Source organism: Ovis aries, chromosome 3 (genome assembly GCF_016772045.2).
Source record: "Ovis aries strain OAR_USU_Benz2616 breed Rambouillet chromosome 3, ARS-UI_Ramb_v3.0, whole genome shotgun sequence".
NCBI classification, from domain to species: Eukaryota; Metazoa; Chordata; class Mammalia; order Artiodactyla; family Bovidae; genus Ovis; species Ovis aries.
This window is the reverse complement of record NC_056056.1, coordinates 115,368,906-115,396,827: the sequence shown is the minus strand read 5'-3', so window position 1 is coordinate 115,396,827 and position 27,922 is coordinate 115,368,906. Positions and strand designations below refer to the sequence as shown.

The 27,922-nt window shown below is 36.5% G+C and overlaps 1 protein-coding gene across 3 annotated transcripts in view; it reads right to left on the bottom strand.

Moving 5' to 3' along the window:
• SYT1 (synaptotagmin 1) overlaps positions 1–27,922 on the bottom strand; it is a 634,295-nt gene that overhangs the window by 165,980 nt on the left and 440,393 nt on the right. For 2 of the 3 annotated variants that reach the window (XM_027967160.3, XM_060412479.1), the window contains 3 exons: positions 12,700–12,884; positions 6,021–6,143; positions 1,649–1,816 (listed from right to left, as the gene is read on the bottom strand). In XM_027967160.3, the coding sequence (XP_027822961.1) occupies positions 1,649–1,816; positions 6,021–6,143; positions 12,700–12,884 (476 nt within the window). The remainder of the gene's footprint in view (positions 1–1,648; positions 1,817–6,020; positions 6,144–12,699; positions 12,885–27,922) is intronic. The other variant, XM_027967161.3, reaches the window with a different exon arrangement.

The window sequence follows — 27,922 nt, the reverse complement described above, 5'->3', positions numbered from 1 at the left end:
TTGTGGAGAAAAGGAGCGTTTCATTTGGGGCATGTCAAGTTCATTTTCAGTGGATTTGAACTCAGTTTTAAAGCCAATCCCCTTTAAACTATTTTGCTTCATTTAAGATGCATAATCTACAAAGCCTAAAAGGAGAAACTGGCTAGTTCTCTAGAAACAGTGGTGTATTTTTTAAATGTAGGAAAATATATTGTACTTTGGCTTGATTTATGATGTGATCAACTCTCTTAAAATGAAATGGAACCTGATTAAATTTTATAGGCAATTTCAAAATCTCCCGTGATTATAATTCTTGAAGTTATAGACATTACTAGAAATTATTAGCAGTACACATTTTAAAAAAGAAATAGCATATAGATAACTCAAAACAAAGCCTCACAATATTTCAAATAATTTAAGAATGTGCTAGCTAAACAGTGGCTAGAAACTACTGACCTAAATTGAGATCCACACAGAGTCAAATAGAATGATTCTGATTACCTTTTGCAATATTTTTGTTTTGTTTGTTTTCATTGTACGTTCTGTGGCATATTGATCTCAATGATTAGTTTTTCTTAAACTGAGTAGTTTCAGAATGTTTCTAGAGCTATTCTACATTAGCTGTCTTGGTTTAGAAAAGTGTAGATTTTAAATAGGATTGCTGACAGCACAGAAGGGATTTTTCTTGTCTTACAAACTGAAATTGTAGAGTGAATAGAACGTCAGTACTCTCTTGGAAAACTAGAAGCCAGGTTCATGAGACTGACTCACACCTGAAGTTTCCTCCATTTATTTGGGATATTTGTTGACATGCAGTGTGTGCTGTCGCTAAGGCTGGCTGGTAGATGAGTGATTCTGACTCTGCCTGCTGGCATATTCACAGACATGTATCGTTTTAAGGAATGCATTAAAGAATTTCACATGTTAAAGACACCAACCAAGAGACTGTTTTTACGCATGACTTCAGGTGGAGAACTACAGAGCTTGTACATAGGAGATGCCTGAAGCCCGCCAGGCACCTTTTCCTGTTATTCTGGGGCCAGAATTCCTCTTTGTTATCGTTTGTTAATTGAGGTGTCTCAACAAGATGAAGAACACCAGGAAGAGCCAAGAGGAAAGGAAAAATGCTAGAGCTGGAAAAAAAAAATAATTGGCTTGTATTCTTTTTATTTATGGATTTAGAATGTTTTCAAATACTCAGATTGGCCCTGTACACAAAGAATTTTGCAATGAGAGTAATACCTATTTGTATCATTTGAAATAATGTTGGATAGCTTACTTTATTCTGTGGTTGTGATTGGTTTTCAAAACTTGGAAACCTGGGAAAAGTCTGTAATTTTTTGGCTTTATTTTAGAGAGGGGGAAATGTTCAGGTCCATGGACACACTGGAAGCTGAACTCACTTTATGGACACGAATGACATCCTTGTTCTATGCCAGTCCACACTCTATTCTGAAATAGCTGAGCTGAATCCTATTTGGATCAAATTTAATGCATAGTAGAGCCCTCATTACATTGAAAATAAGAATTATGGATATTCTGAGCAGAATCACTTGTGAGTCTCTGAAAGTGGTCATGCGCATGTATCTGTATATGTCAGGATGAGACTGGTCTGTTATCTAAAACAACAGAGAAGAAGTTCAACAGTAAATACACACACAAAATATACCTTGAAAGTAAACTGCTCGTTGAAGACAGGATTAAGGGTCTTTCGGTGGACTTTTGTCTCAAATTTCTTCTTTTTATCGGGCAGCAGAAAAACCTTCACATAGGGATCAGAGGTGCCCCCCATGTCCAAGGCAGGCAGCTCGGCAGCCTGGATGATTCCTACCAGGAGCTGAAATGAGAGGCAGAAGATGGCCAACATCGGCATTGGTGAACATGTTGGAAAAGACTGATTTGTTCACAAGGCTGCACATTGTGATTGCTCTTTTCTTCTTTGCTTTTGATAAACTTCTATTCTCTTAAGAAGCTGAACACAGAAGGCAAAAGAAATGATATACCCAGACTTCAGAAACTCAATTATGATATACGCAAGCTCTAGGAAGCCTGGTTTTAAACACAAAAGAGGCTTTTTAAAAGGTTGCTGATTACATTTAAATATGGAATTCATATTTGCAAAAGGATTGCAATCAAATAACTTCCCAGTTGCTAAAAGCCCTTGTGTATTATTTTTCTTACCAGAGTGTGATTTGTAAGTGGAAATAAGTTGTTAAACAATCACAAGCCTGTAATTATAAAGCAGGAACATTTTATTTTGAACCAAAGCTTCAGACCAGCTAGATAGAAATTTCTTAGAAACTGGGTAGCTTTTTGAGATAAAAACAAGATCTTCAAGTTTCTATCACATTTGGCCTTTACTTGTATGCTAGCTACTTCTTGTTTTAACTTAGAGTAAAATAATTATTATATATTAAATTCTGTATTTAAATATAGGACATAGGGTCAAAGAAAAATAATTTCAGCTTCATCTAAAAGAGATTACAGTTATGGTTTTAATGCTAAGTGACTGTCTGATTTTATTCAAATATAGCAGAAATCTCTGCATTCTTCACATCTGATTTTCTCAGTGATACATTCCTATTTCTTATTATGAACATGAGTGTTGACTGGCATTGTTCATGTTTTTGCAAAGGAAACAGAAGGTGTGAGTGGACTGTTCTGATGCTCTGCCATCAGTCATGCTGTGTCAACAGACTGGTTTAGATTCATATGGGAAACAAAAGTAGACTCTTACTGTTATTCGAGGGATATACTATTCAGAAAATGCAGAATGTATAGCTTTCACATCTTAAAATGGGGTCTGAAATTTTGAGACTGTACTTTTTTCAACCAATAGGGTGGAAAAGCAATTCACCTCTGAAAAAAAAAGTCACAGCAACTTTTTACAAAATTGATCCATAAGTGCATAAGTGCACTTTGGCCCATTGGCTCAATTTTTAATCTAGACCAATACCCTTAAAGATTGCTATTTCCATTTTAATGTTTCAGTATCTTTTTGTGACTTCATACAACAGTAGCAATAATAATGCTGGATTGTAAGTACACAAAATGTAGACAGATGGTCAAAGGATGGCTAAAATAGACATAAGCTTATAAAGACATGATTAGTAAAGCAAACAGTTTGTCTCTTGCTTTGCCAAGTTGGTATTTGGAATTTGCTTTTGGTTAGCAATGTGAATAAGTGAGATTATATTCTCTCCTTCTCTCTTTTTGCAATACTTTTTCTTTGGGGCAGGGAAAGAACTAGTGATATAGCCTAAAGTCTTTTAAACTTGATCATCTATACTTGAAAGGTTTGGGGGCATTTTGTTGATAAGAGATGGAATTACTTCTTCCAACTCCCCTCTGGCTTCTGCTTGAGAGATAAACATCACATTTTTCTCCACCATGAAAGCTTCTTAGGGGACTTTAAGGATTGTCTTTTAGTTTTGGTAAGCAAGTGTGTATATTTGATTACAGCCTTATCTACAAAAATCCTCAGACTTTATGTTCCATGACTCACAGGAATCATTTTATAAATCAGATTAGCTAAGAACATTCAGAAAAATAAATGCAGAATATTAAATTTTATCAGGTAGAATATTATAGATGCTCAGAACGAAAGACCTCCTAAAATGTGTTTGTTAGAAAGAGAAGAATAAATACATTGCATCATGTTTGAGTAAAAAAAAAATTCAATTCTATATTTTTTTTCAGTACTATATTCTTAAAAATACTACTTTATAAAATGGTACTTATAATACTCAAAACCAATGTAGGAGTTTCAAAATTATGACTAACCAGGATGAGGTACCCCTAGATTTCTATTGAAAAATATGAAAGTAGAATTAATTAGTAGAAAAAGGTTGGATACATATATAAAAGCAGTTTGAGTGAGAATGGGTGAGTGAAAGTCGCTCAGTTGTGTCCGACTCTTTGCGACCCCATGGACTATATAGTCCATGGAATTCTCTAGGCCAGAATACTGGGGTGGGTAGCCATTCCCTTCTCCAGGGGATCTTCCCAACCCAGGGATTGAACCCAGGTCTCCCACATTGCAGGCAGATTCTTTACCAGCTGAGTCACAAGGGAAGCTGTCTGTATTTCTGCAAAAGATGTTTTGTGTTAAGATAACATTTGCTGACCTTGACCTCCCCTAGAATTTATAAATAATAGGCAGTTTTGCTCTTAACCAACCCCTGATAGTCAAATCATGGTATAAATGATAAAAATAACCTAAAATGCCATATTTACTTAAGTAGAAATAGTAGACCTATAATTCTGTACAAATTCATACTTACAAGGCTGTATCTGTAACCAACATGCGGCTTTCTGGAAAGTAAGATAAAATAACGAACTAGGACTGTAATGAAGCTAATTAAATGTAATTATTTACAATATGACCATGCATATCAATACATTCTTTGTAAGGAATCCTCTGGACACTTCAAAAAGTAAAGATGTTATCTGAACTAAATAAAGCCCAGAATTCCTGCCATTACTTAGGGCTCACAGTATTACTGACTTTGGGCATTAGTTATCAGAGCTGACTTTTGGTGTTTGATTTATTTATCATTTACTTCTCATTAAACTGGACATAATTAACACATGCTACAGTTAGGTAGTAACTGTATTTACGTCTATCAAGTTCTTTCCCACCCTGAAAGATCAGTGAACTGATCAAACCAGAAAGATTTAAAACAAACTGGAGAGATTTAAAGCTACCCTAGTTGACAAAGAACTGTGTCTTAATGATTCTTAAGAACCTGATCTCTAACTCAGCTAATTCTTATCTAATTTTTAAAATTTCTTGAACAGTTTAGAAGGTAAAGGGATATCATCATCAAAGTCATAGATCCTAGAAGGTCTTTTTAGGTAAAGAGATTTTTCTTTTTAAACATTTATCTTGGGGTACCATGAAAACAGGGAGTTAATAAAAGCTAGCTAATATTATCCCCCACTCCAGTACTCTTGCCTGGAGAATCCCAGGGGAGGAGGAGCCTGGTGGGCTGCAGTCCAGGGGGTCACTGGGAGTCGGACACGACTGAGCGACTTCACTTTCACTTTTCACTCTCACGCATTGGAGAAGGAAATGGCAACCCACTCCAGTGTTCTTGCCTGGAGAATCCCCAGGATGGGGGAGCCTGGTGGGCTGGCGTCTATGGGGTTGCGCAGAGTCGGACACGACTGAAGTGACTTAGCAGCAGATGCACCAGCAGCTAATATTATCATTCATCTTGGTGGCACTTCACGACTTTTAAAGCCGGAAGGTCTGTTTTTGACACAACTTTTATGGTGGCTCAGATGGTAAAGCATCGGCCTACGATGTGGGAGACCTGGGTTCAATCCCTGGGTTAGGAAGATCCCCTGGAGAAGGAAATGGCACCGCACTCCAGTACTCTTGCCTGGAGAATCCCATGGACAGAGGAACCAGAGTTCATGGGGTGGCCAAGAGTCGGACATGACTGAGAGACTTCACTTTCATTTCGTTGTTACTTTTGGGGATGCATGCAAAGGCACTAGAAGTCAATTAGCTGGTCTTTCTACTTTTCTAGAGCTGTTAACTCATTTGTGCCAGGAGTCCTACGCAGTGTCATAGAAGGAAATGAAACTCATGGAAAGTCGATTTTTAAATCCTTGATTCCTTATCAGGCAGTTAAATTTTTTCTTTTCAAATCTTTGGCTTAACTGATGGTCTAACTTGCCCTATTTGGAGCTAAATCCATGAATTCTGAAGAAGATCGTTATAGCTAAGGCTGAGGGATCTATGCCTAGGAACTCTCAGAATCAGTCAGATGGCTTCAAGGTAATTTGTATTCTGCCTGCCTGCTGAAAGTGCCATAGTAGATGTAATCAGCTGAACCCTGTGGATTCTAATTACCAGCAGTTAAATTAGCAAGTGGGGGACCACCTGTACTTAGAAATTATTTCATCAATAGCTTCGATAATTGCATTTTCTCCTTGTAGCAAATGAAATGTTTTAAGAAGTATCTTGTTTCAATTTCTGGTTGATATTTCAGAAAATGTAATGGAATTACAAGACATTTCCCCCCTCGGACCTGGTTATTCTGGAAATCATAATCCAGTGAGTATTGAAGTTTTCCCAGTTTCTCCTCTTCTTTGGGTTCTTCTTTCTCTTCACCATCAGTCAATCCGGTTTCAGCATCATCATCCTTCAGGGCCTGTAAGCAAGGGAAAGGGGATCATATGTGAATTCAAGTGAATTTTCACCGAACCCAAATGATACTGGGCCTGTGGTTAATACTTCCACGCTGTCAGAAGCAAGCACTGAGATGCGGGAATCTCCATTTGTCTGACACACATTCACATCTGCTACTGACATATTTTTAAAAATTCCATTTGTGCAAGGAATTTTCCCCCCAATCAGCAAGCAACATGGAAGCAATGGAAAAAGCCCCTCAGAATATTGCAAGCAAAAAATGTAAAGTTGTTGCAAAGAAAACATCAACTTGGCATTATATTTGACTCTGATAAAATCGCTTCTTTCTGAGGTGTGGTAAACATGCTATTAACCAGGCCAGTTTTCACATTCATGTAGTTTAAAGAGATCTACGCTAAGCACCATGTAAAACACCCTTGTTACATGCAGTGGAGTAATTTATATGAAATGTGTGGCCTTTTCTTGCCTTGCTTCCTAAGAAAAAGATAGTAGACTAAGTTATTCTCAGACAAATCATAATTTCCTATGTCTTGCATATACATTTACAATGGTTATGGAAAAAGAGGAAAAAAGAAACATGCCACCAGCAAATGCATGTTTAGAGAAAAATCTACTCCAGTTCCAGTTGAAGTTTGCTGTTTTATTTTTATAACAGCTCCAAAGAAAGCTAGGCTGAATTAAATTGATTTATGGGTCTATTTGATACCAAAAGGTAAAAGGAATTATGTTTGCAATTTTGTCAAACTGAACTTTGTATAAAAACTAATTTTGTGGTGACAAGCAAAAATCATGACATAAAATTCTCGAAACTCAGTTTGGACCAGTTGAATGTTCCTTATAACCTAAAACTTCAGTATGATGTAAATGGAAATACTAGAAAGCTCATAATTTCATAAAATTCACACATATGTTCCCTTTATTTAAAAATATATAATGTATTTTCCCAATATGTGTAAAAATTTTACTCAAAAAGTCATAGGCTGTAAAGATTATAAATAATAGAAGTTCTGTTTCTAGGGGTGTGCCTTCTCACTGCTTTAAAGAATTAGAAAAGATAATTAGAAATCCATAAGTAGTTATTATTCAAAGTGAAAAATGATACAGTGTTACATTTTCCTGAACACTATTGAGGTTTAAAACTTTAAAAATCTTTACATGAACCATTTGTATTTTTTCTTCTGGGGATTGCCTGTATAAGATACCCTTTGCTAATTTTTCTGCTCTGTTGTTTGCCACTTAGATATCTGTAGAGACTCAATCTTTCTGCTGTTATATATGGCAAGTATTCTCTCCTAGGTTTTGGTTATGGCATTTTCATTGCCTTCTGTGTGTTACTGAAGAATCTAAAAAAATTGCAGATAAGACAGATGAATGGTGGGCTGCTTAATATCTCTGACAATGTAAAAAAAAATCTAAACTCTTGTCAGTGATCAAATTATATCTGAGAACCCTTGTAGAACACAAATACAAGAAGTATAACCAGGCTTCAGAAAGGCTTCAGAGTCACTAGACTACAGGTCTACCACCAGTCTCCCCCCGTCATCCAGATTACATAGTCTTTTTTCTCTGCTCAGAGAAAGGTTTCTGTTCACTTATCCATTTATACAGAGACCTGCAGTAATGCCTGAAAATGGCAGCCTCAGTCTCCGAGCTGACAAGACTTTGCAATTTGGCTCTACTTATCGAACTCTAATTTGATCCTAAAAATCAGACTTGGCATCATCTTACTAGAACTTATTTGGGTGGAAAGATCGCAAAAAACAGAGAGCTGAACTGTAGTCAGAGATGCTTCCCATTTTGTGCTTCCTGAAAAATTTCAGGAGCCTACAATGACTTTGGAAAATTGCCATTATTACATCTGTGCAAACACCTTTCAGAACTGGTTAGCCATACCCCATATTATTTGGAAGTTTATACTTCGTTGTCTCCTTCAATAGTAAAATGCTGATTTAGCAATATCCCAAGACAGGAAAACAACATAATTATTTAAATATTAATCTTTTAGCTTGAAGGTGTTGCTAATAGAAAAATAATAGTAAAGTGACAAGAAACGACTGTTGAGTTTAATTGGAGGACTTGAAGCCTTTTCAAAACCTCAGCTGTGTATAGGTCTTTAACGCTGTGAAAAGATGTGTTCAGAAAATGGCAATGTAGGTAATTTGCTTCCTGCAAGATTTTAATTTTTTGAATGGCAAACTATTTAACGCAAATTTTTGCCTGAAAAAAATCTTCACACTATTCCACCATAAACATAAAAAAATTCATGGATTAAAATAGTTTTTCAAATTCTCTTTCAGAACTGACAATTTACATATCATATTTCAGCTCAGTGTAATTGGAAAGGGTTGAGATATTAAATCTCCTTTTCCCTAAGTGGTTTTTATCCTAATAAAAGGTGCAAGACCATCTCTGCAATTATTCTGCATGAAATAGGGCTAAATTTTTGATAATTTCTCAGTGTCACTGTTCATCTCTGATGTGATTAAGTCTATTCTTGTGCCAAAGGCTGAGCTTAAGCAAGACATTTTCTGTACCTTTACATTAAATTCAGACCTATTAAATCAGTAGCTATTATAAAATCTAAAGAGCACTTAGTCCCTACTCCCAAACCCTAACAGTATGCAGAGGAAAAGGCATGTAAGCCCACAAGTTCTCAGAGTTTGATAAACTGTACTAGAAAAAACTGTGTTGGGAAAAAGACTTTGTTTTAAATTGCAAAAATTTAGCGCATATGCTTCTGGCTTGATTCAACATTCATAAGGTGCTTAGTTGTACTTGGATAAACTGTCAGAAGGTGCTTTGTCCATGCTAAGTTAAACTGTGCAGACTTGGAATTGATAAGGCACTCCAAAAATGGAGCATAAGACACTGAATTTTCTTTCTGTGCCCATCGATTAAAACGTGAGCTTTCTAATACTGTTCTCTTTAATCAGTTAGGAATGTTTAAAATGAGAATCCTTTATCTTAAAAAAAATCAATTTAGTTCAGCCTTTTGATGTGTGTCAGAATGGTACACCCTCAGCTGTGGAGCCCCAGCTGCCAGGCCACTAAATGTATCTGAGCATTGACTTAGGGGTGTCTAATAGGAGAGGGAACCTACCGCAAGGGACAGTCCCGAACAGTCATGAGACACAACACAGATAGGGAGGACATAGAAGGAAGAAATAAAAATTTAAATATCCACACACATTAGTAAAAACCATGGAGAAATGACCTCTCCAGACCTCTGACTTTGCAAGCTGATATTGCGCCTCTGTATTTTTAGTGCTTTTAAGTTTTAAACCATTAAAAACCTTTAAATATGTTTACTTTGCTGTATAAAAATACTATCTATCATCACCATTTTGTTGTCATTGAAGAATATTTAAAAATTCTTCCTTGGTTATGAAATCATCATAGAGACATAGTCATGATTATTGAGCTTTGAATTTATATGGGTTCTTATTTGCAATGAAATGGTAAAAACTTACTGATTTCTCCTAGAGCTTAGGTATCTTAGGAAAGCATATCTAACATGCCTCTTACACCTGTCTACTTTCTAGATATGAAGAGCCATGCGTTATCACTATTGCTTTCCTCATGTTTATGTCAGTATTTTGTCTAAAATTGCTTGAAAATGTAAGTAAAGAATAATTTAACCTTGTTTATGCTATTTTGAACTTGGATGATCAGATGATCACCACATGACATAACATCTTAAAATCTGTACATTTTGTTCTGATGCTTTATCCTTTCTTTTACAAAAATGATAGAAATTGATTGGTTACTTTTATCTTCTTAAAAAGTAGCATAAGCTATTATTACATAACTGTTTACCAATGGGGCCTATTTTCACTTGCTCAAATTATATTTCCTTCTGTACATTTTATTGGTCATAAGTTAAAATAAAACCTATAAAATCCTAGTAGACAAACCGACCTACTTAAAATGATTAAAAAACACCTTTTGAGTTGTTGAAATTCTAAATGCTATATTGTAATAGTAGACTGCTATAAACTATCGATGACTTCTAGTATTTTCTTATTTGACTCATTTCCCTTCCCCTCTCATCCAAAAGACTTGGTGAGCAATGAAAAATTAACCATCAGTTCTCTGTATTTACTGTTTTTGAGATCTTGGTCATTTATCCATGTCATAACAGGGGTAATAAACATTGCTACTATGCTATAAATTACAGTCTTACATCCTACAGAACAAATTCCACAAAGAAAAATACAAATTTATTGTCCTAGGAAGAAAGGCTGTAGTAATCATTTAACATTATTTAGTGCTTTTAACTGTTAATTCTAGCATACATGAAAACCACATTTGAATTTTATTGAAGATATGAAAATGATAGTATTATATTTCCAGTTTGTTTCATAGATACAGATGAAATTCACATACAAATTATTCAGATCATCCATGTCCATCTAGAAGATTTTTAGTACATTTCATCTCCCAAATATGTTGTCTAAAGAAATCTATCAAGTCCTGCTGGTTACACAAAATGATGAAATAAGCAAGACATGATTTAAAACTTCAGTTTCTATGTAACAAATTAGCCCAAAAGAAAAATCCTTCTTAGACATCTTTGGCTGAACATTGGCGCCTGGGCTCCTCTGGCTGTGGTTAGGTACTTTGAGAAAAACGTAACCTTTGATACTGAGCTCAGAATGAGGCTCTCTGAATGGGAATGCAAGTATTGTGTTCATTCTATAGCTCTGAAACCAAGCAAAAGTTTGAAAATGAGCCTTTGTGAAATCGTTTTCAAGAGACATTACTGTGTCTTTGAGAAAAGTGTTTAAAACTCAAGCAAGGGAGAGAGATTAGTGTCCTGACTGTGTGGAGAACTGTGAAAATGTACTAAAAAGGCTCTCCTTAACTAAATTATTCTTAAGGGGATACACATATTTAAGAGTATAATTAATAGTAATACTATAGGAGAATTTATAAAACTACGTATATATGTTGCTATTAGGGAATAAATAGAAATTTTGATTTATTTGCAGAGAAGCAGTGGTAACTTGAAATATTATCTGAAAAATCTTTACATTTACTTTTTATATGAAATAAGTGTTCTTTAGAAATATTCCAAAATGAATATGATTCCAAAAAAGAAGTGAAGGGGCACTTAATTATTATAACTATTAATAGTAGACTTTATTCTCAACCAAATCATTTAGTCTAGGAAAAATAGACAATGGTGTAAAGCAGGGGTCCCCAACCCTGGGCCACTGACCAGGCTGCAGAGCAGGAGGTGAGTGACTACTGAGCAAAGCTTCATCTGCTGCTCCACGTCACTCACGGTACTGCCTGAACCCTCCTCATCCCCCTCATCCCCATCCACAGAAAAATTGTCTTCCATAAAACTGTCCTCTGGTGCCAGAAAGGCTGGGGACCGCTGGTGTCAAGGAGCAGTCGTTAGCCTTGGGGAGATAACTCAGGCAGATGGATTTTATAACCTGCATTATGGTTCTAACTGTCCTGAAGTGGAAGAATAAGGGTTTTGCCTTAAAATTCTACCCTGTTCTTTAGCTCCAATTCATCATTCTCTTCCTTCTCTTGTATAACTCATTGTTCCTAAAGCACTCATCACTGAGCTGGATGACTGCATAGGGATGGTAACTTTCATCATGTGTGATAAATAGCTATAAGACTCAGCATTTAATGGTGATTATGGACAGTGATAATGTTAAAAAGATGCCAGGCCCAAGAGAGAGAACAGATACTCTTTATTCTGTTTCTCAAAATCTAGACCCACTTATAATGGGTTAAACAGATGTAATAAAAATATTTAGGTATCATTTCAGTATGCTGGGCCTATCAAGATGGCCCTGACGGTCATGGATGCCCTTTCTCAGTTTATATGCCTGGTGGTGGTGGTTTGGTGGTTTAGTTCCGAAGTTATCTCTGACTCTAGCGACCCCATGGACTGTAGCCCACCAGGCTCCTCTGATCATGGGATTTCCCCAGGCAAGAATACTGGAGTGGTTTGGGATCTTCCTAACCCAGGGATTGAACCCACTTCCCTGGTGGCTCAGGTGGTAAAAAATCTGCTTTCAATGCAGGAGATGGAGGTTCAATCCCTGGGTCAGGAAGATTCCCCTGCAGAAGGGAATGGCTACCCACTTTAGTATTATTGCCTAGAGAATTCTATAGACTAAGAAGAACAAATTACTTTCAAGTAGGGTGGAACTGTATATGCTTAGGAGATTGGAAAACTACTGCTTGTTTTCATTGTACCTTTGGATGTTGAGCAATGACCGAAAGGATTGCAAAACGTTTCTACCACACTGGCAAGTGTCTGGATATTGTTATGTCTTCATTTGGCAAGAAATAATAAACTGTCTCTTCTTAAATTTTTAAAAAAATTTTTAAATTTTTTTATTTATTATTTTTTTATCTTTAATTTAAATTTTATTTTTTTACTTTACAATACTGTATTGGTTTTGCCATACCTTGACATGAATCCACCACAGGTGTACATGAGTTCCCAACCCTGAACCCCCCTCCCACCACCCTCCCCATACCATCGATAAAATCATATAAGGAGAAATATGGAGTGAACACGTTACCTGGTCTTTCATGGTCTTCCCCAGATCTTTCACATCTTTCATGTTAATGGCATTCTTCCCTCCCTTTTCCTTCCCCTTCTTCTTGTTTTTCTTTTTGAACAAGCATTTCTTACAGATACAAAAGCAGCAGGTCAGGACTAAAAGGACCGCAACTATGGCTATGGCAATTAAGGCCCATGGTGGCACTGAAAGAAAAAAAAATGTGCAGAGACTATTAGTAATAAAGCATTTACGTATGCAAGACCTTTAAATTCACTTGCTGGAAAGCTACTCACTCGCCCGTTTGTATTTAGTGAGCTCCAGGCACACTGCCGCACGCTGCTTTATCTGTGTTTGCTCTGCCTATAGCGTCTCTCTTTCCCTTCTCACCCTTCCAGGCGTGCCAGATGTCACCTCCTCTCTACAGCTTTCCCTGCCCCTCCTGCTAGATTTTTATTGATCCATTCCTTCATTTTTTCAGAGCATATCTCTGGAGTTTGGCCTTTGAATTTAAACCCTGGCTCCCTTACTTACTACTTGGGTGACCTTGGGCAAGTTCCTAACCTCTCTCTGTCTCAGTGTCTTCATCTCTAAGATCTGGTACATATATACAATGGAATATTACTCAACCATAAAAAGGAATTAAACTGGGTCATTTGTAGAGATGTGGATGGAGCTAGAGAGTGTCTTACAGAGTGAAGTAAAAGAGAAAAGCAAATGTTCGATATTAATGCAAATATGTGGAATCTAGAAAATGGTATAAATGATATTTTTTGGAAAGCAGAAATAGAGGAACAGATGTAGAGGACAGATGGGGGAAAGGGGAGAGGTGGGAGGAACTGGAAGATTGGGATAGCCATGTATATATGATTGGAGTCATGTATGAAAGAGACAACTGATAGTCTTTCTGAAGATTAAAATAAGACGTAGTGCTTGGCACATGGCAAAAACTTAATACATATTAGCTGCTGCTGTTACTTATCTATTAAACACTACAGGTTCTAGTAACATGTTCTGGGCACAGTGGAAGATGTAGACATTAATAGTAATAATAAAAAAAAACCAGAAAAGCAAATGTAAAATCCTAACAGTAGCGAAGGTTAGGAAGAAGGACTTGGGGGTCTGAAAGTAGATCACGGGGAGAGTTACCCACACAGGGTCCCTGGAAGCAGGGCAGTGCTTATAAGGCCAGGCTTAGATTCAGGCTTGACTGCTTACAGGCCGTGTGACTGGCCAGACTGTTTAACTGGTATGGATTTCTGTTTGCCTCTCCATAACGCGAAGATAATCATGGTTCCCATTTCATCTCCTTTCCAGGCTGAGTTAATAGACTAATAGTCTGAGAATGGCATCCAGCACATAGCAAAAATTCAATGAATAGTAGCTATTTTTTTTTAAAAAAATTCAAGGCATGAGGCTAAGTATTATGGGTGACAGAGCTCAGAATACATGTGGGGACATAAAACATGCACATATGAAAAAGGGGGTGAACAACTGACAGGATTTAGGTAAGAAAATGGGAGAAGGAAGAGAGATTTTTTTAGATATAAGAGCATAGACTTCGGATTTACAGGATCTATTTAATAAAGCATATACAAATAAAGATATGCAAACATGTTTTTCTATCACAAGTTGCCCAACTACTAAAAATAGCTCTATTTTCTCATTTGTTATCCCCTACATATGTACTTATAAAAAAATCAGTTCTCATGGAAACATGGAGGATTTCAGTTTGCCTAGAAAGTAATTATTTATCCACTGAGATTAATCAGAAGAAGTAGTAATTAGATTTGTCTGTTGTAATAAAAAAAAAAAGACATTGGGTACTGAAATGGTAAGGAAAAGTGCTATTTTCTTTAGTTACATAAACATCATTAGTATTAATGATTGTTGAACACAAGTCAGGAGTACTTCGGTAATGTAAAAACACTTAAAAGTTACCTTTTCTTCAAATCGAGAAAATTCACTCACTTGGCTCCTTTTGCACTTAGCTTCATAGTGGAAAAGACTTACTCTGCATATTATTCTAGCGTAATGACGACTAGATGTTATACCCTACGGATGTCTAAAACCATAACTGCTGAAACTGTGTTTTCAGCCAAAGAAAGATTTGTGTGAAAGTTACAGATGGGCCCTTCAGTTCAGTTGCTCAGTCGTGTCTAACTCTTTGTGACCCCATGGACTGCAGCGTGCCAGGCTTCCCTGTCCATCAACAACTCCCCGAATTTATTCAAACTCATGTTCATTGAGTCAGTGATGCCATCCAGCCATCTCATCCTCGGTCGTCCCCTTTTCCTCCCGCCTTCAATCTTTCCCAGCATCAGGGTCTTCTCGCATCAGGTGGCCAAACTATTGAGTTTGAAACTATTGAGTTTCAGCTTCAGCATCAGTCTTTCCAATGAATATTCAGAACTCATTTCCTTTAGACACCCCACTCCAGTACTCTTGCCTGGAAAATCCCATGGATGGAGGAGCCTGGTAGGCAGCAGTCCATGGGGTCGCTAAGAGTCGGACACGACTGAGCGACTCCACTTTCACTTCTCACTTTCATACATTGGAGAAGGAAATGGCAACCCACTCCAGTGTTCTTGCCTGGAGAATCCCAGGGACAGGGGAGCTTGGTGGGCTGCCGTCCATGGGGTCGCACAGAGTCGGACACGACTTAAGTGACTTAGCAGCAGCAGCATTTCCTTTAGAATGGACTGGTTGGATCTCCTTGCAGTCCAAGGAACCCTCAAGAATCTTCTCCAACACCACAATTCAAAAGCACCAATTCTTTGGCACTCAGCTTTGTTTATAGTCCAACTCTCACATCCATACATGACTACTGGAAAAACCACAGCTTTGACTAGATGGACCTTTGTTGGCGAAGTAATGTCTCTGCTTTTAATATGCTGTCTAAGTTGGTCATAACTTTTCTTCCAAGAAGCATGTGTCTTTTAATTTCATGACTGCAGTCACTATCTGCAGTGATTTTGGAGCCCCCCAAAATAAAGTCTGTCACTGTTTCCATTGTTTCCCCATCTATTTGCCATGAAATGATGGGACTGGATGCCATGATCTTAGCTTTCTGAATGTTGAATTTTAAGCCACCTTTTTCACTCTCCTCTTTTGCTTTCATCAAGAGGCTCTTTAGTTCTTCACTTTCTGCCATAAGGGTGGTGTCATCTGCATATCTCAGGTTATTGATATTTTTCCTGGCAATCTTGATTCCAGCTTGTGCTTTATCCAGCCCAGCATTTCTCATGAAACGCTGCATGTAAGTTAAATAAGCAGGGTGACAATATACAGCCTTGACGTACTCTTTTTCCTATTTGGAACCAGTCTGTTGTTCCATGTCCAGTTCTAACTGTTGCTTCCTGACCTGCATATAGGTTTCTCAAGAGGCAGGTCAGGTGGTCTGGTATTCGTATCTCTCTAAGAATTTTCCACAGTTTGTTGTAAGACATATTTTCTGAGAGTTCTCTAAGCAATCGTATTTTTTAAAAAACATAAAGCAAGTTTCTGTAACCAATGATATCATTCACAGTACTTCGTTTAAAAGCCTTTAAGTCTTTTGATCTAGTTAAAACCTTGCCATGCATGAATGAGACAGCCTATGAATTCATTATAGGCAAGACAGTGTTAATAATGACCCTTCATTTTGAACCTCGTAAATTATCCTCTTAGTCGGACTTGTGTGAGAGTCTCTCAGAGAGCTACATAAAACTCTCTTAAATTACCCAAGGCAAGATGGAGATCATTTGACAACCTCACAAAAAGAAAACAGCCTGTGAAAGCCCAGGAACATTATTTGTAAGAGTTAGAAACAGGATTACAGGAATAAGTTTGATATATAGTAACTTGAAGGTGAATTATAACCTTTGAAAACCTTTTGTTTTTGACCTCTGGTTTTTATAGTGCTGCCGTCTTCTAGATTTGCTTTCAGCTGATCTTCTGAATAGCTTAACTTTACCTTTGAATATGCTATATTAAACATATGAAATCAGCAAAAATTTCCTCACACTATATTGGCACCTTTAGATAGAATTAAAGAGAAAGCCTTAATGCTATAATTTTGTGTACCCGTGTGAAAACTGGACTGAATAGTTAATTATAAAACACCATTTTAAATTAAAAGAAGTTATTGGAATTGAATTTTCATGTTAATCTTTTTCTGTTTTGTAGAGCAACTAAATCTTGAGAATTTGGTAAGTTTAGTTAGAAATACTGTCCACAGTATTATTGCTTTGTAGTATTTATGAAAATAAGTTTCAATATTAGTGACCAAATCTCCTGAAATATATTTTGGATTACACCAAAAGTTTATTGAAGATCTACTTATGGGCCAGCAGCTGTGCTACAGCTTTACATATATAATCGTCACAGAAATTTTGTTCATTATTAAGCAAAATAATAGTGGGAGAAATTGAAATATGTTTTTATATCATTATTAGTTTAAAATGCACATATTATAAATGTGTACAAAGGAAAAATGCTTGTCTAGCTGTGAAGCCTGCTTCATAGGACATTCTACTTTTGAAAAAAATGGACAAAATAAATAACAGCATAAGATGCTGCCAAGAGTGATTTCTTTAATATAAATCTAGTTTCAATCAAAAATAGGCTCATCAAAATATTGCTACTGGCAGAAAGCTATCAATTTGTTTTTATTGCTATCTAAGGATCTTTATATGGAATTTTACAACATGAATTTTAACATTTAACTTAAGGACCTTTCAGCAGAATAGAATAGACTAATGGAAAAACGTCCCATTAAAAATGTTATTTTCATCTTCTAGTTAATGAATTAATCTCACATATCATTTAACCTGAAGGTAAACTGATGTGCAAGAATTTAGTCAAAGTCAATTCTGTTTCTGATGGTTGGACTTTGTGGTACCCAGAATAATGACTCTTCAACAATGCACACATTCTGTTCCCTGGAACCTCAGAATGTGTTACTCAACCAAAAAAAAAAAAAAAAAAAAGACTTTTCAAATGTGATCTTGAGATGGTGAGACTATCTTGGGTTATCTGGATGGACTTATACTCCTTCTAAGTGGGAAAGGGAGGCAAGAGTTTCAGAATCAGAGAGATGTGAGGATTCTGTGCTGTTGATTTTGAAGATGGAGGAAAGGACCACGAGCCAAGGAAGGTAGCTTCTCTAGAAGCTGGAAAAGCAACAAAATGGATTCTGTCCTAGAGCACCAACCGTTGTCGATGCATCCTTTCCCATGCCTTGAGCTTTAGGCTCGTGACCATGCTTGCTTCTGCATTCCAGAGCTGTGCTCCCAACTGCCTAGGAAACGTTCGTTATGAATCTTTCATTATCTTCTCAAACCAGTTCTCAGACTGTGTGGCTTTTGTCAGTGCTTCTATAATTTCCTGCCTCTTGGATATTGGAACCATATAACCCGTATGCAACTGATTGGAGAGTCTTGTCATTTCTATTTTGATGCATTTTATTCTATTTTTTTACATATATTTAGACTTGGAAGGCCTGATGTTACCTCCTATCTGATCTCCCTTCCCTTCAGTTACTGCTTCTCTCCATTTTATCTGTTCATTGTTATCAAACAAAGCTTTCTTTTTAAATTTTTTATTGAAGTATAGTTGATTTACATGTAAGAATCGAATCGATTCTTACATGTAAATGTCTATGTCCGACGCAGGATACAGCATGCTTGGGGCTGGTGCACGGTGAAGACCCAGAGAGATGTTATGGGGAGCGAGGTGGGAGGGGGGTTCATGTTTGGGAATGCATGTACACCCGTGGTGGATTCATGTCAATGTATGGCAAAACCAATACAGTATTGTAAAGTAAAATAAAGTAAAAAAAAAAAAAAGTATAGTTGATTTACAATGTTGTATTAGTTTCTGCTGTGCAGCAGTGACTCAGTTGTACATATATGTAATATATATTCTTCATATTCTGTTTCATTATAGTTTCTTAAAGGGTGTTGAATATAGTTCCCTGTGCTATACAGTAGGACCTTGTTTGTGAACAAAATTTTCTAATACATAATTTTCAATTATTTTGTGCATAGCTTTTATAGTCCTCTGTGATTTGGCCCAGTCCATCTGTACACCTTGCCTTCTCTCTGCTCTTCTATCCCCACCTGTAGGCTCATCAGACTGGACCACTTATTGGGCTTTGCTCAATTTTACCCCCATGTTTTTCTAAAGCAGATTCATTCTTTTTCAAAATGGCTGTTCTTTCCCTCTTTAGTCATTTAAATAATACTTTTTTTTCCCAAGGCTCAATACAAGCCTCATTGAATGTTGACAGATTTTAAAATACAAATATTGCATGTATTTGCTAAAATTGCCCTCTCTTACCTAGCTGGGAATGGGAACTCTGTGGTATACCCTGGGTGGTTTGTTAGACTGGCAGAAAAAAGATGAATGATGCAAAGATAAAAAGACAAACCTGTAAAAATGTGTAAAAGATATTTAAAAACCCCTTCTATACATGAAATTAACTTCTTGCTGACTTAAAGCTTAGCTCTTTGTAGATTATTCATGACACAAATATTTAATTCAAACATAATAAAAATAATTTGGAACCCATTAGAAATAAATTTTCATTAGCAAGTCTTCTGGTAGAGAAAAAAACCCTAAACTATTTTCCCTTATCAAGAGAGGCTGTAGGGGTTCATGTTTGGGAATGCATGTAAGAATTAAAGATTTTAAAATTTAAAAAATAAAAAAAATAAAATAAAATAAAATAAAAAAAAAAGAAAAAAAAAAGAGAGGCTGTTATTTTATGAGAAGTTGACAGTTTAAAAAAGTAATTATTTCATCAATTACTTACTGAGGATCTACTGTGTGTCAGACTTTTTCCTCAGGTTTGGAATACAGTGGTAAATATGGTTTCTGCAATCATGAAGCTTACTTTTGGCTTCCAAGTTGTTAAAAGTTGCTAAATTCAGTCATCAGAACATAATATAGTACATTTTCAGATGGAAACTGCATGGCTTAATGCACTCCTGTGGACAAATTTAGAACTCCAGGGGTACGTTCATGGATGAACTCAACTAGTAAATATTCTTTCTATAACAAAAATGCAACACTCAAATTGAAAAGTCTCATTCCCCCCACCCCAGAGAGTTTTGGCCCTAAATAAATTTCTTAAATTATTACTTAAGGGAACCTGACATATACTTTAAAACAGTAGACACTCCAAATATCCTTTTCTTCAATAGAACAAGAAATATTCTTTTCCTTAATACATGGTAAAATCAAAGATGAAAAAGGGTATTGCACAGAATACATTTATAAAAGAGAACATTTTAGCATTACTGATAGCAACCGTCTGTGTCAACTTCATGCTCCCAGATCATCATACGTGCATCAGACGTGCATCAGACGTGTGTCGTGCCTCAGACTTATGGTATGAGCAGTTGGTGAAAAGGGGTTTTTCTAATTTACATGGAAGGCCCTTATGGCTGAGAGGTGGCCTGCTTAAGCTCTCCTAAATTCTGAACTCTCACCGCCAAAGAGATTTTTTTTTTTTTTTTGCCTTCTCTAAAATACCTGACTCAGTACTTTCTACTTAATGGTGCTCAGTACTATATGCTTAAGGGTGCTCAGTAAATGAAACCCACATCCCTATGCTCCTTCTTTTTCTTAGGATTTTTTCTGTATTGAAGTATAATTGGTTTACAATATCATGTCAGTTTCAGGTATACAGCAAAGTGATTCAGATATATATATGTGTGTGTGTGTATGTGTATATGTATATATATATATATATATATATCTTTTTTCAATTATTTTTCATTACAGGTTATTACATGATATTGAATATAATTCCATGTAAGACCAAGGTTTTAATCTCAAATTTTATTTCCTTTTGTTCCATCTGTTATAAAAACAAACAAAAGCAAAAAAAAAAAAAAAGCCAACAAGAAACAAATCCTGTACAGTATGAAAATATTTACATACATTATTTCCCCCATTTTGAACTAGAAAAAATGGTCACTACACTCTATATTCTTGAGCTCAAGCAGGAGAGAACTGGACAGTTCCTAAGTCACCCCCATACTCCCACATTTTTTTCTGTAGGTCAGCTACTCAATTCCATGCTCTTGGCTCTGATTCTCTCCTTTATTTATAGTTAGCTACTGCTATCGCCTAGGCTGGCAAACTTTTGGTGGACTGGCTCATTGGTTTCAAGTTTTAATCAAGGGCGAAACTTAACTGGTTTTGTCTTTCTGCCTTGATTTCACTTTCTAGGGCTGCTCTGCATTTTCTCTCCATTCCATTTCCATTCATCATATTAAGAAACAACCTTAAATACTTATCTCTTTTACAAGATGGACAATATTTTCCTCTCTGAGAAATGTAAGCTTATACATTTACATCAGTCCTTGGTATTTGAGCCAAGAGCCTCAGGATACATAGGTGATATCATTGCTATGGCCACTGTAAAAATTCAGCAATATTCTTCAGAAATTTTTACCTTTCATATATCTCTATTTGTTATATGAGTGCCTCCCCACTGCCCTAAGGTCTGTGTAATTCATTTTATGAATCATTTATATAAAACTTAATTCTTACATTTATTGAAGAATTTGCCAACTTCTAGGTTTATCCCATACAAGCCATCTTTCTATATCATAATATATTGATGTAAGATGCAGAATATCATAGAAAAATAATAACTCTGCTCCTAGTCAGCCAGAAAAATAACCTATATTTTTCAAGCTTTGCTTTTAGACTATAAGTAATTATTAAAAACATAAAAGGATAATTTTTCAAAACTTGGCAAAAAAAGAAGCCTTGCATTTCAAAGATTTTCCTAAATTAAAGAATGCAAATGGCAAAAAGTTCTGAAAATATGTGAATTAATATACTCATTAACCACCTCTGGAGACAGAATATTAAATGGAAAATTTGAAATAGTGTATGAAGTGATTCAGAATATGACTTAAGATTAAACCCACCACTCAAAGATCAGAATGAAGAATTTCTCATTATAGCCTGAAATGGCTTCAAAGATCATTCATCTTTGGCTTCTAGGTATTAAGCTTAATTTTCTTCACTCTTTAGAATGGTGGTTGTAAGCCCCCTTTGAGTTGTATTCTCCTTTTAGAATATGACTAAAGCTTTGAATTCTTGATGGGAAAGTATGTATATGTATGTTTTAAAATTTCCACACAACTGGGAGAGTGTGGTACCCTTGTGGAAATCACAGTTCCCTAGATCAGCAAGACCACGGGACTCTGAATTAAAAACTCCTTTTCTAGAGCATCAGAATAAAACTCAAGATTAGTGAATTAGGGAGAATATATTCTTTATTTGGTCATTTAACCTTTTATTTCTGGTGCTAGTGGTAAAAAAAATCTTCCTACCAATGTAGGCATACTGCCTACCAACGTATGCCTACTAATCTGCCTACAAAATCTGCATATCAACATATGCCTACCATCTGCTTACCAATGTATGCATACAATACTTTGGCCACCTGTTGCAAAGAACTGATTCACTGGAAAAGACCCTGATGCTGGGAAAGATTGAAGGCAGGAAGAGAAGGGGACAACAGAGGATGAGATGGTTGGATGGCATCACCGACTTGATGGACATGATTTTAAGTAAGCTCTGGGAGTTGGTGATGGACAGGGAAGCCTGGCGTGCTGCAGTCCATGGGGTCACAAAGAGTCAGACATGACTGAGCGACTGAATTGACTGACCAGTGTAGATGTGGGCTAAGGGAATGGCAACCTGTTCCAGTAGTCTTGGCTGGGACATCCCATGCACAGAGGAGCCTGGTGGGCTACAGTCCATGGGGTCACAAAGTGTTGGACACGACTGAGCACAACATTTCACTTATTTCTTCTTGGCAACCTGCTGTGTGCTTATAAATGCTGGAAGTGGGGGGGGGGAAACAAAACAGAGAATATGGGCCCCTTTCTCCAGGAGCTTATGAAAACTAACTCCCAGGAAAGAACTATACGAGACAGGAGGCAATACCGAGTTAAACACGGGAACTCACTGCATGAGATGGGCTCTGTAGGTAGCAGGTTAGAGAAGGGTAAGATGAAAGTCCTAGAGTTCAAGGACGGCTTCATCAGGGAGATGAGTTTCACAGTGAATGTCACACAGTGAAAATAGCATTTGGGGAATTCCAGTTTTTTCCTTCCCTCTCTCCCTTCCTGACTCCCTACCTTCCTATCTGTCTCCCTCCTTCTCTTTGTTCTTTTCTCCTTCCTTTCCTTTGAGTTTTAGACTCCTTATAATCAAACTTATTACCCAGTGGCTACCTTGGTAAACAAAACTCTCAAAAAGACACAGACGTAAATCTATGTTTAGATTTTTAAAAATCATAGTAAATGGAAAGACATTTCCTTGAAGTAAACACAAATAACCTTCAGAATTGCCTTTGCTACAACACACTTCACATTTCCTCTAACATAGTTCTGTTTAGCTTTTCAGTATGAGGCCTGACAAGAGCAAACTGGGAAACGTATCTGTATAAATATGTGGTAAAAACGATCCGAGTTACCGACTGGAGTCAGCTGTGCTGTGATTAGTCTCTCAGTTGAGACCGACTCTATGTGACCCCGTGGACTGTAACCTGCTAGGCTCCTCTGTCCATGGGGACTCTCCAGGCAAGAATACTGGAGTGGGTTGCCATGTCTTCCTTAGGGGGATCTTTCCAACCTAGGGATTGAACCTAGGTCTCCCACTTTGCAGGTGGATTCTTTACCATCTGAGCCACCAGGGAAGCCAGGAGCCAACTAATGGTGACTCTTTGAGGGCGATGTATTGTGTAAAAAATAACGTCAAAGAGAGGCTCATTCAATCATTCATTCATCCACTTGATGTCTATTCAATGCAGTAATTCTCAACCCATTGGAGGAACAGTGAAGAAGTTTGAAATAATATACTTAAACAACTTACAGTCCAGTTGGGCAGATTTGATTAATAGAAGTGAAGCAATTGTGAACAATATCAGCATGTTAAATACCAAATTAAATGGTGGCTTTTGTTAGATTCCAATTTTATATGGTCACAGCAATCTTATTCAACTTGCCTAATGAGCACTAGCTTAAAATTGCTTTTAAAAACTTTAAAACTTAATAAAATAGGAAATCAGTTTCTTTGTTCATATATGCTTAAAAAACTTAACACAAAATAAGACTTCAGTAAAATACATTGCTTTGATAGACAGGAAATCACAACCTACACATTGATAATTTTTTTTTTTTTACCAGTATCTCTATTCGTTGATTTAAAATGCACTGTGCTACTGAACAAATTCAGTCCCTGCTGACAACTGATTAAGGTCATGGATATTCTTGCTTTAGCAAGGCTCGGTCATTACCAAAAGTTAGTTGACTCAAGGCCATTTTGTCTGCGCAGATATTAATCAAATAACTAATTTTATAAAATGTCTGTAATAATTGTCAGCTATCAATGATAAGGCCAAGTCATCCATATCTTCCTGATATTGGACTGTCTGAAATTTGACATGGAAAATGATGTTGGGTCTTTAGGCAGAGATAAGCCCCCTGCACAACTTTCAGGGGATTTAGATAAGGCTCCAGAGTCAGCTCAGGAGCTTGCTGTCTGCTGGCTCCAGGGAGAAGTGTATTGGTAAACATGGAGGGTTGCCAGGTAAGTTGGCAGATGTGAAAGCAATTCATGGGCTAATCAGTGCTGAAGCCCTTGGAAGTTCGTAACATTCTTCAATCATGCTGTGGACAACACAATTTCCTGGTTAAAGGGAAATCCATTTATCTTGTAACACTTGCAGCATGTTTTCCTTGAGTTTTGATTTCTAAGTTCAAAACTAATAAAGAATTATGTCTCAGATTGTTCTTCCCCTAGTAGAAGCTAACTTTTTTCTTGACCTTGGTACATAAAGGCTTCAAAATAAGCATCACTTGGATTTCAGTCCAATTAGTATTTGCTTTTATTTTGATGCTTTGAATTAGGTCAACCATGTCTTTAATCTGTTTTCTGTCTTTGGCAAAGATGGCCAAGAAAAAAGACTATTCCAAGAATTGAATATGGCACCTGTTGTTAACTTTGGGATAATTCAATAGTTGAGAGTCTATTTGTTTCTTTACTCAGCAATTTAATATTATTAGGATGAAATACAATTATGATAAAATATGGGCAGATATATTCCCTGCTTCCCTATGCTCTTTTACAACAGAAGAAACAAACAAAAAGGACAGTTGCCTTTATTATCTGCTTTTTGGAAGGATCCCCTCCTCCCCCATACTTCCTGCTTAGTATTCTAGGAGTGAACATTGCATTTTTAGAATTCCCTGTAACTTGGAGAGATTTGATTGTACTGACAGGAGAACCGTGTGGTTGCCATGCATGAGCGAAGAAGGGCAGGACTTTCGAGTCTTTCCAGTCATGAAAGGAGAGTCAGGTTCATTAATTTCATTACTATACAAAGTGACAGGTAGACAACAGTGAAAAGAAAGCCGCTTGCTTGTCTAGCTCTCCACAGGACATTTTTTTCCTTGATGATCCAACGGATGGCTGCTGCTGCAGACTACACTTATTAATTTTCCTCTCCAACTGTTGTTTTCTCTGTTTGTCTCAATCTATTTCTCCCCATGGCAGTTTTATCTTTCCAATTCTCAATTTGTAGCATTATCTTTTTGTTTCTTGGTTCTTGGATGTGAACTTCCATTTTCAGCTTACAGCTCCCGTGATCCTTGATCTCCAGTTTCTGGCTTTTGACAGGGTTTCCCTATGCTGGTCAGTCGTGTATACGGTGACTTTTTACATATTTGTTTTTTTTTTCCTTTTAATTATGATTTTTCTTCTGTGCAGAGCTTGTGCTTTTAAGCACTGCAACAGTGAGCATGTGACCTCAAAGTCCTGCACAGATCTTGGTTTTTGTAGTTCCTGACAGATCTCCACTAAGAATGCAGAATTCCCTTTATGCTCCTCATTAAACTCAGTTAAACTCAGTTGTTTCTTCCTCTGAATGACGACCATTAGACTTCCTCCAAACGCCCACCACCTGAGTAACACCATGCAGGGGTGTTCACATTGTCACTCATCCACATTCATTTACGCCTTCTGACTTGCATTATCACATCTTGAGCCGTGGTTTCTAGTATCTTTGTTATTTGTCTCTTCAACATGAAGATGCTATATGAAGAGGGATACTATTATCTTCCTTTCCTTTGCCTTCTATGAAGTATCAGTTAGGCTGAGTACATGGTAAGTCTTAAGAAATGCTTACTGAATAAATGAAAGTATAATCAAAGGCGGAGACAACCTTTTTCAAATACTTTTTACACATAGTGAGGGCCCGGCTTCTGGGACACCTTGTTGAAACTAAAACACACTATTTATTTATTATTATTATTTTTTTACTTTATAATATTGTGGTGGTTTTTGCCATATATTGACATGAATCTGCCACGGGTGTACATGTGTTTCCCATCCTGAACCCCCCTCCCACCTCCCTCCTTATCCCATCCCTCTGGGTCATCCCAGTGCACCAGCCCCGAGCACCCTGTATCATGCATCGAACCTGGACTGGTGATTCGTGTTACATATGATAATATACATGTTTCAATGCCATTCTCCCAGATCATCCCACCCTCACCCTCTCCCACAGAGTCCAAAAGACTGTTCTATACATCTCTGTCTCTTTTGCTGTCTCACATACAGGGTTATTGTTACCATCTTTCTAAATTCCATATATATGTGTAAAATGCACAATTTAAAAAAGATTACAGATTAAATCCTGTTAAGACTTCAAAGACATATCAGCTTTTCTAGATTATTTAGAAAATCTGTGCAAGTATCCTTTATTATTTTATTCTAGGCTGACTATGGAAAAAGCAGCAAACTGGCTCAATTTTTCCTGTCAATTATTTTTTCTAAATAATTTTTATGTTGTCTATCCCCTTCAAAGTTTCTCTTAAAATTGTACTAGTGATGCAGATGTGGTTTTCCTTTTCTTATATCCAGTCTCTGCAGTATCTCCTCATTTAACCTCTCATTTATAAAGTTCTTGCATTTTGTGACACTTTCACATTACCTCGACTGATTTGACCCTAAAAGCCAAATTGTAGAGTAGCTAAAGTAGACACCGTAAGTAGATCTCCATTTTATAGATCAGAACACTGAGGATTTGAACTATGGTTTCTGTAATGTGATTTCTTTTAGAGTGGGATAATACTTAAGTCATTGGGGTTTAATTTCCATGCTCTTATATATTCTGGCATTCTATATAAAAATGAGCAAATATTCACTAAACTGCTAAGAAGAGTTTAGTTTTGTGAACATATTTATATGTTACTGTCTGGCTTCTTTTAACTGAAATAATTTTTAATTGTTTATACCAAATCAATGAAAATCATGTGTCAGAAGATACTGATAATAATTATAATAACTGGGTAACATCAGATATAACAAAGATCATGCCATTTAAATTACCAAATCAATTTCATCAAGTTATTTAGACTTCCTGAATTTCAGTTTCTCTATCTGTAACAAGGAAGCTGGGTGAAGCAAGGAAATAATTATATAAACTCTGATTTGTGATATGTACATTTATGAATACAGAGTACTTAGAATGGTAAATAATATGAAAGAAAGTTTAAAATGTCAGTTAGTATTATTTGCCAGCAATTCCTATTAAATTTCACAACTTAAATGCTCAAAACTTGGCTGAAAAAACAAGTTCTAAAATTTAGGTTAGATAAAAGATGAAAACCAAGTAATTTTGTATGCATTATACAACTCCCAGTATACTCAATGTTTTCTGCCTTAACACTGTATTAGAATGTCAGGGTAACATTCTAAAATCAAGATTGCTGTCAAAAAACTGAAAGGCAAAGCATTTTGGTAGTGATCAAGCTATTCATGGGTAAATAATAGAATGCATAAATCATACTCTGGGGGAGAATAAATAATAGTCCCTCAAAACTGCAGTGGCCAACAAATGGTTATGCTATTCAAATATTGCAAGCAGCATTAGGATAATATTAAATTTGTATTAATGGAAATAAACATGTACTACTTTGCATTTTCAATAATTTGTCAATCCAGCCAACGCTTCCTGAGATAAATGTTTTAATATAGCAGTAAAGAAACCAGTGGAAGAATTTTTTACTCTTTCTACTGGCAGAATGGTAGATTTTGCTTGAACTCATTCCCCATTCTATAGTGCTTGTGCATTAATAACAACTTGCTCTTGAATGCTGTTTTTCTTTCTCCTTAAAAATTAGCCAAGTATTGTAAGTGATTGAAAAGCTATCTTGAATTCAGCATT